This window comes from Podarcis gaigeae, assembly GCF_964106915.1.
Source record: "Podarcis gaigeae genome assembly, chromosome: 6".
Taxonomy (NCBI): domain Eukaryota; kingdom Metazoa; phylum Chordata; class Lepidosauria; order Squamata; family Lacertidae; genus Podarcis; species Podarcis gaigeae.
In genome coordinates, this window is record NC_139682.1 from 61,264,856 (window position 1) to 61,277,982 (window position 13,127).

A 13,127-nucleotide genomic window follows, 5' to 3' on the forward strand; every position below is an offset into this window, starting at 1 on the left:
GACGCTATCCATACACATATTATACTGTACCTCGTTCTGCCTTCCTAACAAAACTTAACACCATGCCCCTCAGCAGGAGCGGACTACTTTTCTCTTGCTTCGGCCGGTAAAACCACAAACCCACTTTAGGTAAGTGCAGTCTTCTGTTAGCTTACGTTCATTTATTTTCCTGGTTGGCTCAAGCCATTTTGCTGCCTGAGGCAAAAGGGCAATATGGCGCACGTAAGCCCCCCCCCCCCATTACTCATACAGAAGCCAAGCAGACTGGCAGCTCGGTGAGGGAACAGCATCCCCCACAGCTCCCCAGAGCAGCAGGTTAGCTTAGGGGGCGCAGGGCAGGCTGTGAGCACCCAGCTCTGTTCTTACCCCTCATCTACTCCATCCATCGCCTCCCTCTGCCTAATAGCAGGACCTTCCCTTAGTTGCCTCAGCCTTTCCCATAAACCACGACTAGAGAGCTGTCCTTTTTTATTATTTTTATTTCCTTCTGTGCGGCCTTAAAACTAATTTTGAACGTGTGCGTGCTTTACAAGTTAAACTCCCAAGTATTTCAGAGCCTAGTTGGGCCTTCTCACACAGACAGGGGGACTTGGGACTTCCCGCGCCGCTTTCCCGCGCTAACCCAGCAGGGGCCGCTGGTGAGCCGAGCACAAGGGCTGCCTCTCCGGCCGCCTCCAGCCAACGGGGCTGCCTCGGCCTGGGATGGGTCGGCCTGGAGCGCCGCTTTGGGGAAGTGACAAGCGGAGGAGGCTGAGAGCAGCGAGAGAGCGCGCTGGAAGCGGCAGCCACCTCGAGGCAACCGGCTCCACAACGCAGAACCCCACGAAGGGGAAGGGCAGGGAAGCGGGGACGGGGCAGCCTAAGCGCCGTCCCAGCAGGAGCAGCAGCAGCACCTCGGCTCAGGATCCCGTGGATGGTGGAGGGCGCGAGGGCAGGCGAGGAGAGCCGGCTCAGGGATGCAGCGGCACCTCCGGCCGCGCGGCTGGGAGAGGAGCCCTTTCCTGCTCCAGCTGCTCTTGTGGCTGCTGCACACGCGGAGCCTGGCGGAGCCCGCAGCCCAAGGTAAGAAGAAGCCAGGCCCCCGACCGCCCAGGCGTCGCCTCTTTCTCGGCGGGGCTGGAGGATGCGCCGGTTGGGGATTTCCACCCTCCCCTTCTTCTCCTTTCTTGCTTCTCCTCCTCTGCCTTTGCCTCGGCGGCGCTGCAATTGCCTGACCTCCTGGCTCCTTTCTCTCCGTCCCTCCAAGTTGTTGCTGAGAGAGTTAGGGGGCGGTTTGTCCAAGCTGCGGGTTGCAGGAGAAATTCCGGAGTCTGTAAGGCGCTGGATCCGCCAATCCCGCTTGGATCCAGTGCAGATGAACAGGGGATCCCCCGGGTACACGAAATTCACAGCGGCATTAGGGTGCGAACCCACGCGCGCTCGCACGGGGAAGGGGTTTTCGTGGGGCGCCCCTCCAAATAAGTCTGTTGTGTGGTGAGGGTGATGGATGGTCGGATTCTGAGAACTTGGGGTTTATGGGAGCAAGGATTCAGCCTCTCCCGGAGTGTTAGAGCATAAGAGCCTGTCCGGGCCAGGAGTGTTGCCTCTGGACATGTGCAGAAAGCAGTTTCTCCCAGTGTGGGGAGAAGCGAAAACTAGGGTTTGAGTCCTGGTATGTGTCACTGCAAAAATGAACCTATAAGTCGTTTTATACGCACATACTTCCCTTTCCTACGATGCTCCTTCGTTCAAAGTGCCTCCGCGGTTGCTGACGTTGTGCCTGCTAACTCCGAGTGCCTATAGTTGTTTTCCTCAGGAGCTGAATTGGGTGGGCGTTGCCCCATGTTTAACTTGCAAAACAAGAGGTCCCGGGGCCCCCAGTTCGCTGAGAGTCTCCTCTGCCCAACATCAGATATGTTTGGGGTGGTTGTGTTTACTCAGTGACCGTGTGTGTGTGTGTGTGTGTGTGTGTGTGTGGAGATACTCTGTACATGCTCAGAAGCAACTCACATTTTCCAACAGCAGGCGCTGAAAACAAAATCTGAGGCTGGAGGACCGTGTCTGCCTGGTGGGGTCTCTCCACTTCGGAGTCGCTGCTCTTCAGGGTTCCTTCGACTTTTCCCGCCTATTCCGTTTGTTTGGCTCTCTCGCCCTCTCGAAGAGCTTTGCCAGGAACCACCCGAGTGTCTCCCCTCAACCCCATCCTCTCTCTCTCTCTTTTGCAAGAGTTTGCATTTTGTTGAATGAAACTGGAGGTCGATGCGTGAATCTGAATAAACAAAAGCCTGGAACTCGGCAGTTGTTTACTTTATTGTTCACCCGTTTTCGCACTTTTGTAGCAGAGCTCAGTGAGATCTGTGCATGCATCTGTAAAGGCCAGCACAGCATCTGCAGAGCCTAATGGTAACTGTTTGGTTAGTCAGGCTGATCTGTGGATTCCTAAGCATTATCTGAATTGGCACTGAAAAGACGAGAAAGCACAATGGCAACATTTAAAGCTAAATTAATAAGGCAAGCCCAGGCCTTACTAATGGCTCCGTGGGAAGCATTTCAGGGCTTCCTTTTATTTCTTTTTTGGGCTGGTACATAATTGAAAGGGATGATGGTTTGCTCCTGTGGATTCATTGGAACTGTTCCTGAAGGATGGGAGGAGGGGAGGTGAAAAGCTGAGAGAGGTGACTGAGGCTGCAGTCCTGACCCCATTTACCTGGGAGTAAGCCTCATTGGCTGAGCTGGGGAATTGGATCATGAGGAAATATATAGCTTGGTCCCCTGATAAGGAGTGTCACCCATAAATATAAGCATGTGCCCTTGGTCACTATCCTTTGTCTCTTCTGTCTGATAATTGCAGGCAGGAACCTATTTTCTTCTCTCCCTCTGTCCCTGTTAGAAGACAATGTACTTGATAACACTGCATAAATAACAGAAATCAGTTAGTACTACCTCAGCCATATCCAACTACTCTTCTAATCACAGTCAATCCTTTCTGTGAATGCTTGATGGATGAAGTAAGGCTTTCTACTATATGCCACTGAATGTGATTGACAACCTTGGGATTGTTATCTTTTCTGGGTTAATGATGAGCACAAGAGGGTGATTTTATGTATATGCTTTGTATGAGACATTCTTAGACCCTATAGTTATAATATGTGTTTCACACATGCATTAATTAATTGCTATATGCTTTATGATTGCCAGCTGAATGTGTGAACTAGAAAAACATTGCACATGAGGTTGTCTTAGGTCATGTGAAAATCTTATACAGTGGTACCTCTGGTTACATACTTAATTCATTTCGGAAGTCTGTTCTTAACCTGAAACTGTTCTTAACCTGAAGCACCACTTTAGCTAATGAGGCCTCCCGCTGCTGCCACGCCGCCACCGCCCAATTTCTGTTCTCATCCTGAAGCAAAGTTCTTAACCCGAGGTACTATTTCTGGGTTAGTGGAGTCTGTAACCTGAAGCGTATGTAACCCGAGGTACCACTGTATGTGGTGTTAAATTTGTAGTGTCGAACAAAAACATTGATCGCTGGAACTTTTTTCAGGCTTTGCTCTTTCCACAAAACATGGAAAATCAGGATTCTGAAACTTGCAGGGAGTTGAGTACAGTAGGCTTCCCTCTGCAAAAGTTTGACCTCTAGCTGCCATATCTCCAGAGGTAGGGTTTTCCATAAAGAGGACACCACCACTAAGAAGGCTCTAACTTAGACCATCATTGTCTATAGAGATAGTCTCAAGAGATGGCCTACCTCCAAGGATCAGTGGCTGGACATTGGTTAAGGCACTCAGGAAGGTATTTGGGTCCCAAGCTATTTAGGAGCTTAAATATAAACATCCAAACTAGAATCAGAAGCAAAAAGGCAGACAGTGCAGATCACAGATAATAGGTGAAAAAGTCTCAGGAACTGAGCATTCTGCAACCTCTGAACTGCCCTCAAGGACAGCCCCAAGTAGAGTGTGTTACAGTAATCTAGATGTGAGGTTATCACGGCCCGGAAATAGTCCAGGAATAGCCATATATAAGCAAAGTAGATAGCTAGAAATATTCTTAAGGGACTAGTTGCTTGCAAATGTTCTCTGATTCAGCTGAAGTGTGTGCTGGCAACTAACTTTAGTTGCTACAGATTTTTACATTAGGGAGTAAGAAAGAATTTCCTATTTGGGAGGCCATGTGCAATACTGATCTAATATGATTATATATGCATCTTTTAATGTGGAAGAATGAGTAAAATATCACTTTATTTTGGAAAATACTATGCAGAGAAAAATGTAAAAGCTAATAAGTGGGTGTTTATCTTTTTCTTAGGAATATCTTCTGTGGAATTTTAAGTCTATAATTTATCTTTCTGAAGGCTTAAACATTTAATCCAGTATTTAGATAATGTTCTGCTGAGTTTTTACATTTCACATCACTATCACTCTTCTTGTAAAATACTATAACCAAGCTGTCTCTTAAGAGACAAATTTGGAGAGTTTCCCTGTGATTCCAAGCATTCCTTCATATTTCTTCTGTAAAATATCATTCCAAGTTAGACGGTGCATTGTTATTCTTTTGGAACCAGAGCAGGACTCAGAGATAATAATGTCAATAATTATTTTTCTCTGATGCAGCTTTGCTCTTATGTTACACATGTGAAATTTCTAGCCAGGAGGAAATTGCAACAGGTAGTAACATAAAGTTTATCCAGTTTGATTTTCATTTATATATATATGATGTTTTAAAAAAACATTTAATTGTAGTTCTTTAAATTAAATCTTTTAAATAATTCTAGACCCACAGCACTGAAAATACAGCACAAGATATTACAAAATATTTTACTTCTCAATTAGTAAATGTCAAGGAAATAAACAACTATCTGACTTTTAGAAGACATCTGTGATATCTTAGCAGTTTGAAGTTGTTGCTTCTGAAGTTACTCCCATATCACTAAGCTTGTGAATCTTCTCTCCACTTTGTTCATGTGTCTTCCACGTCAGCCAAGTTATGAACAAGCCTTTTCCTTGCACACACAGGCAAACCATAACTAAACTAGGAGGCCTCTAATTAAAGTGTGAAGCTCTTGTTACCAGTTTTGGAACAAACCAGGATAGTAAACCATGGTTTGAATTTTGTTTAATACCCTGGTTTGCTCTGAAGCAGGTAACCAGTGTGAAACCAGGAAACTATGGTTAACTGAAGACTTCTGGTTTGCTTGTGCTGTGAAGGGATAAGCAAAGGGGTTCCATGTACAGGCAAAAAGCTCATTTATATGTACAGTGGTACCTCGGGTTACATACGCTTCAGGTTACTCTGCTAACCCAGAAATAGTACCTCGGGTTAAGAACTTTGCTTCAGCATGAGAACAGAAATTGTGCAACTGCGGCGCAGCAGCAGCAGGAGGCCCCATTAGCTAAAGTGGTGCTTCAGGTTAAGAACAGTTTCAGGTTAAGAATGGACCTCCAGAACAAGTTAAGTTCTTAACCTGAGGTACCACTGTAATGGTTTAGTAAGCTGAGATAGGAACACAGGAGCGATGGGTTAGCTGCAGTTTTCCAGCTTAGCTAAGTATATATAATTGTTATACATGGTGGTACATATATGACTGCTTGCTATTATCTATGCAGAAAGGAAGTAGCCATAATATACTCCTTTTGTGATGAACATTTATTGGTTCCATGAGTTGACCCAGACCCATTTTCCCTCCGTAACTTTAGAGTTTCATCTGTTCCATAGATGCATACCTGTCAGTGTTTCAAAATCCCAAACAGGTGGATTTACATGCTTTCTGTTGACCTAAAAATCCATCTGTGAAACTCTCTGTCCCTGACCCCTGAGCTCCTCACCCTTTGACCCAAGGTGAAGGGTAAAGCCAATAAACTGATATGGTATTTTAATAGTTCTGCTAATTCAGATCACATTTGTGTCTTGTTAAAGGTGAAAATAGAAGACAACTTAAAGCACCAACAGTGAATGCTAGTTTAAGATTGTGCTTAGATAGTTTACATTTTTTTAAAAAGAAATATATTTCATCTTGCAAACCTTGAGTTCCCTTAATTGCTGGTGACATTGACAGGAAACCTCAAAAGGGGAAACTTTACAGGGGGGACATGTATTTATTGGAAAGTAGATCGGAACAAAAGAAAACAAGTAGACACATGTCAAATGCTTTAAGGAGGCAACCCAAATATCTTAACAGCTTGTGTTGGCTGGTGCAAGTCTCTCTGCCTCAGCTTTGCAAGGGAGATTGTGAGATCCATAGGCTGTTCAGAAGGAGTTTCAGGGTGAAGATGGGGATTTAATGTGGAAGTAAAAATACCTACCTCGCAAAATTCCCACCTCTTTGAGCTTTGATGGCCTGAGGATTGGTGCAGCAGAGGGTTTTCTACAATTTCTCTTGCTTTTACCAGCTTGATTCCTGGTGCTAACACTTAACACTTAATATTAGTGGTAGGGTTCAATTTCTGATCCGTATCCTTTGAGAAAGAAGACAATCAGTGGAAAAGGTGGGTGTGTTGAGATGCCAGTTGACCAACTTGACCTCACTGTCTTAGGTGGAGAAACGTTTTTTAATTGTTGCTTGGTTAAATAGAGAGCTGCAAATAAAACGTTTTAAGTGTGTTTTATGTGCAATATACAATGTGACACTAGATGGCGATGGTAAGCCTTATGGATAATCCAATGTATTTTGAAAAACCCTTTTAAAAAAGCATTTTCAGAATGTTTTTTGTATGTGTGTAGATTCCACCCTAGTTCAACCAGCCGCGATGGTGGTTAAGGATCTAAACTCCTAGTTTTGCTTTTGTTTGCCATGATGAAAAGAACATATTTGGTGCACACTGAGGGGGCTTGTGCATGGGCCACACAAAGTCATTTTGCATTGCAGGAGTTTTCTGAACCTATATCCTGTTTGGAGCATTATTTGCCTTGCCTTGTAATAAAAAATAAAAAATCCCCCCACCCATATAGAAGGGATAAATCATGTTGTACTTGCTGTACAACAAGGGCAGAAATATGTGAAGAAAGTTATCACGCTGGAGTGGATAAAGAAATAAGGAGGTCTTCCCTAAATTTTGAGACTTTTGAGAGTTAACAGTGGGGAACATACCCTCAGGAAAAGAACTGTGCAGACTGTGGACCAATACGTACACTGTCTCTTCTTTGCAATGTTTTTGGTGTCAAAGGTGATGTGCCTATATAAGAAAATGAAATTTAAAAAGGTGTTACAGGGCCTCCTTGACAGTCTCTTAGGTAGTACAGTCCTCATCTGAATCTACATTAATAGTTGCCAACCAAAGGGAAAATGGGAACAGACTCAGAGGTTATCTGAGCATAAGGCATGGTGGTGAAGTCACTTTACACAACAAATTTTGGGCACTGTTAATGGTGGCAAAGTGGAAGACAGATCTGGCCACAATCATAGCTGTAACGTTCTTAACAGCAAGGCAGCTCCAGAAGACTGTGAAAAGTTGCATTTGGATTTTTTACCCAGCATGTTTTTGTTCAAACCCTGACCTAGCTCAAGGGTAGGCAACCTAAGGCCCGGGGGACGGATCCAGCTGAATCGCCTTCTAAATCCAGCCCACGGACGGTCCGGGAATAAGCATGTTTTTTACATGAGTTGAATGTGTCCTTTTATTTAAAATGCATCTCTGGGTTATTTGTGGGGCACAGGAATTCGTACATTTTTTCCCCTTCCAAAATATAGTCCGGCCCCCCACAAGGTCTGAGGGACGGTGGACCGGCCCATGGCTGCAAAAGGTTGCTGACCCCTGACCTTGCTTTTATGTTTACCATCATCAAATCATAGAGTTGGAAGGGACCATGAGGGCAATGTTGTCCTACCCCTAGCAATGCAGGAAACTTGCCCAATGTGGGGCTTAACCCTGAGATTAAGAGCCTCGTGCTATACCAACTGAGCTAACTTGTTTGTTCCATTTTTACCCTACCTATTGGGGTGGAATAGTAACTGTTCCTAAGGAAGTATTATCTTCACATGTTACTTTAACAAATGTCTTCTGGGAGGTATGTGCTGATTTATATACTCACAAAAAAGTCTGGGTAACTTAAATTAAACTTTCCCAAGCAAGAGTTAGACATCTGAAGATCACTTGTGAGTACATAAACCTGGAGAAAAAATGCCTTCCCCGAGGTGTGACACTGGATACTGTTCTTTAGAGACAGGCAGAGAAATGCAGTGGCCATTTGAGACCCTAAAAATCTCACAGTTGAAAATGATTCAAAAACCTCTAACTAAAAGCAGGTGCTTGTTGCACAGATGTTATCTTGCATTCCAGGAATATCTATAAAGCTGCCTAATGCAAAATAAAAACAAATAACTGTGAAATCGGTCGAATAAAACATATCTCTTGTCAGAGTTAGCAAAGTCGTGTGTTCTCGTTGCTTAAGAAAACTGGTAAACAATGCATTTTTATCACTTTAAAAGCTATGGATATACTTACTTAGCTATTTTAAATATTCTGGTATTGTAAAGCAGCTGAAATAGAAAGTGATGTTTCAGGCAGAGCTAGGAATCTCCACAACTTTTGAAATACAGTATTCAAAGGGCTGATTTTACTTCAGAGGTGAACCTAGGGTACCCTTGGCAAGGAGATGTATTGGTGCCTCCCACCCCTCTCATATCACTTTACCCCACATGCTGCGGTGTGATAAGTATGGGAAGCTTTTGATCTTGCTGTGACTGTGGCGGTGTGCCCCCCCATACATCATGCATTCCATGTATGGAGTGTTTGATATGGTGATTTTTGTGGGGGTGCCCAGGCCTTCGCCAACCCATAGCTATGCCTCTCTTTGACTTATAGAGTCTTGCATGGCCTGGGACCCCAAGTCCTTGTGGACTGCCCCCGCTGCATGCAAGCTTGCTTAGACCAGGCATGGCCAAATTTGGCCCTCCAGCTGTTTTGGGACTACAATTCCCATCATCCCTGACCACTGGCCCTGTAAGCTAGGGGTGATGGGAGTTGCAGTCCCAAAACAGCTGGAGGGCCAAGTTAGGCCATGCCTGGCCTAGACCCTGAGATTGCCACCAGGTGGTTCCGTTCAGTCTCATCCCTTCGGTCACAAAGGTTCTCATTGTGGATTGGACAGTGATTTAGGTCATAAGCATATGCAACATGTCTATTTTTACGTGCTACCATATTGATGGCCAGCCCCTTGGGCATGTAATAATTATATCAGAATTAACAATGAGGGTTACTTAAATTGACGTTATGGTATTCCCCATTTCCTACAAACTGTAATAAATATTAATTGAATTTTGGGAGACTTAAACAGAATTCAGTTTATTGTAGGGCAGTTATTAAGTAAAATGATGAATTCAATTTTATCAGTCTGGTAGTTTTAATGCACTGCTGTCTGGGACACATTCCCCCTTTCAAACCCCCTCCCCCTTTGATTCAGTGCTGAATATGTGGTTCATAAAGAACTCTTCCCACCAGCACACCCAAATAATATACTTTCCCATCATGGAGCCTCCCCATACATTAGTAATTTGCATAGAATTATAGCATTCCAATGTCATGATGTTATATATAGCTAGGTGTCATGGGCTTATCATGTGATATATTATCCTTAACAAAACTCCAACCCTTTATAAACTTGAAATCAGACATCAAAGTAATTTGGAGAGCATTTAAAGCTGAGAAGTGATGATGTGAAAAGAGCATTTAACGCTTTAGCTGCCATCCTTTCCCTCTCCCCTTGGTATCTTCCCCAGGTGCTTAGAGTTTATGAGGATAAATATACATTTTATTTATCCATCCATTCATTTTTTCTTTCTTATGGAGATTTATATCATGCTCCTTATTCTCCATCAGGACAACTAACAATAATGGAAACAAACTGTGAAATACAACAATGTTCTGCAAATATAATGTAACAAAAACAATATAGTAAAAACAAAGTCACGTGCAGGCATCAGATAAAAAACAAAAATTGGAAAAGTCTCTCTTAACAAAAATATGTTTTTCTAAATGGTGAAACATCATAAGAAAGTGGATTAGCTGAACCTCATGGGGTAAGAGTTCTGTTTAGGTGCAGCTGTGGTGTGGAGGAGAAGGGCCCTACTCTCATGTCAATCACAATAATGAAAGTGGCTGACCATATCAGGCATCTGCTGCTTGCAAGCAATCTCCACCATCTCCCCTTCTGCTGTTGCCAAACTCTGGGTTTGTATTCCAGTCATGTGCCTCACGCCTTCATATGTCAGTGATGCCAGTTAAGTCAGACCCCTGACTGTTCGGCAAGGCCGTTGATTTTTCCTTTTTTCATTTCTTATGTCTGCAGTTCAAATTCATTGCAGTGCACTTTCCCTCTGCCAATATTCCCTCAGAGCAGACTTAATGTTGGATAGCCCAGGGCTTTTGAATGACCTTGGAGACTGCAATCTGGACTGTAAGCCTAGAAGTGCTAATTGTGTTTCATATCTGATGTTCATATCCTTCTGTAATAAAACTGGTATCCCATTGAGAGAAGGACCTACTAAGGTATACAGTATTGCATTGGTGCTTTTTCTCTAAGTGATACATCAGGATGATCCTTACAGAAGAGGTGCGTAGTTTTTCTTGCTTAGGATTATGCTGGAACCCTTGGGCTGTATTGCATTATAGCCACTATAGGTTTAGGGATCAACCCTCATAATTCACTGCCTCTTTTCTAAGCCACTCTCCCCACCCTTTGGCTATTAAAACTTTGTGTGGGTATAGGGAGAAAGCAGCAATTTACCAGCGATGTCCTTTAGAATGGTTTTTGTGTAGTGAAGCTTGGATTCCTTTGACTGGTGAAAAGAGCTGAGAAATGAAGCTCAGTTCTGTGGCCTAAGGGGTTGCAGCAGGAAGCAATTCTTGTGGTGTTAAAGCAGATTGTTTTTGTTCCCTCTTACTTTCATTCCTGAAGCTTTTGTTGTGAAATCTTATACATTGGATGATAATTGGCTAATAGAAGCCAGTCTGCACACTGCATTTTTATGCAAATATAAGCATGTTATAGAATTGCTAATCACTGGAATCTCTGATATTGCAGACATCTGGATAAACCCTGGATGAATTAAACCCTCACTGAGCAAATCCCCATGAGGTTAAGTATGTTGCATTCCAATCTTTCCTCCTGCTGGCTGCAACAACTTGGAGGGTTTTATTTAAGGTTAGAGGTTGCTTGTCTGTATAGAATTTAATATTGCATTAAAATATTGTGGCTTTTTATAAAGAGATACAAATTTACAGTAAATTCTAAGGAGACAAAACTGGTAATAGCTTGAACCTGTAGGCCTACTAAGATATATTACCACCTTACGGAGTTGCTACATGAGATCAGTGTGGCTCATACACTATCTATAATGACTGTTTGTTATAGCTTTGACTTCTGCTATCATTGGAAGCTATTTTTCATTGCTAGCTTTGCAAGTTCTCTTGTGTTTTACAAGACCTTTTGATCCTCTAAATGCATTTCACTGAGAACTACATATGTGTTTTCTTCACCAGCTGTCTGAACAATGGATAGGCTCCCTCCCTGAAACTGCAGCATTAATCCTTATTAATATTGGCTCTTGGTGTTCTGCCTTCCCCTTCAGTCACTTAGGATTCTGTGGAGGACAGTGGTGATGTTTCTGGGATTTCAACTGCTCATGCAATGGTCTACTTGCTTGCAAAGAATTACTCTTGTGCCCATAGTGAATACTTAGGGGAGATATTTGGGTTCATTTTTGTTCTGATTATAAATTGTCAGGATGTGTAACATACCATTTCCTCACAGCTTAATGTGTATAATAATGTATTGTACTTTGAGAATCCAGAAGAAAACAATTCCATAATTAAGGAGTACCCATGGAATATGTCCACCCTCTTTCTTCCTCCTCCTGTGCTATCTTACGTTAGGCGTAGGCCACTGTAGGCTAGTAATGAGGCAGTACAGTGGTACCTCGGGTTAAGTACTTAATTCGTTCCGGAGGTCTGTTCTTAACCTGAAACTGTTCTTAACCTGAAGCAGCACTTTAGCTAATGCAGCCTCCTGCCGCCGCCGCACCGCCGGAGCATGATTCCTGTTCTCATCCTGAAGCAAAGTTCTTAACCTGAAGCACTATTTTCTGGGTTAGCAGAGTCTGTAACCTGAAGCGTATGTAACCTGAAGCGTATGTAACCTGAAGCGTATGTAACCTGAGATACCACTGTACAATTTTTGCACAGGGGACCTTACCACCTCAGGTTTCATGTAGGGTTGTGCATAAAAAATATATAAGTTAAGAACTGGCCACTTCAAAATGAATACTTAAACTGTCTTTGCTGAACTGAAGAGATGAGCTTTGTTACATCCTTTGATCAACTGAATTTGTTCAGCTGTTTCTAAGCAACTATTATACCAAGCCAGTTGCAAGGTAAAGTGGTTGAGATTGGTTCACATGGTGCCAAAAGACCATTTCAACCATTTTTAGAGCCAAATCTAATAAAATGCTTAGAATAAGAACAGCAGGTTTCCAGTGAGGGAGATTGCAAGCAGTGTGCCTACATGGCATCCAACCCCTCACCCCACCCCGCCGCTTATTGCCAAGTCTGTGAAGAGCCCATTTTTCAAACCATGGCTTATTGTCAGTTCTGCTGCTCTTGGAATTACTTCAGATAATCCCATAAGATGATAAAAAGACCTAAGGGTAACAATCCTGTCTTTCTAAGTAAGGGGATTACGGGTGTATCTATTAAATGTAATTATTTAAGAGGTTAAACTTACACATGTTACCTGTCAAAGCAAGCGTTAGAACTATTTGGATCTTTAAGAGAATGCATATGTTACACCTTCAAAGCTCTTATTTTTGTTCTGCTTTTATATAAATGTAACTCTCTCTTTAAAGACATGGTTGAAGTGGAAAAACTGCTCATGATCTTAAGTATGTGATGCTAACTTATCTTGAAATCTTTCCTTTCAGTTGGCAATGGAAAGATCTGATATTATCCCCTTGTCAAGTGAAATTTAAATTCCCCCTCCCCATTTTTTCATACTTTGAAAGGACTGCAGTGGAGACTCTTAATGAGCTGGCCAGATTTCAATAGTTGTGTGCTGTATAATTTTCATCCTGGGAACTAATTTCTTATGTTTGTAATGTTTAGAGTGTTAGTTTAGTCGTGGGAAACCCAAAAATCTTTCTCACCTACAAAGCTCAC

General features: G+C 43.0%; 1 protein-coding gene across 1 annotated transcript in view; it reads left to right on the forward strand.

The window, feature by feature from the left end:
• The first annotated feature begins 342 nt into the window (after positions 1-342).
• Positions 343-13,127, forward strand: part of ROR1 (receptor tyrosine kinase like orphan receptor 1) — a 162,163-nt gene continuing 149,378 nt past the window's right edge. The window contains exon 1 of the mRNA XM_083742860.1: positions 343-1,062. Coding sequence (XP_083598986.1) covers positions 957-1,062 — 106 coding nt within the window. The 5' untranslated portion in view covers positions 343-956. The remainder of the gene's footprint in view (positions 1,063-13,127) is intronic.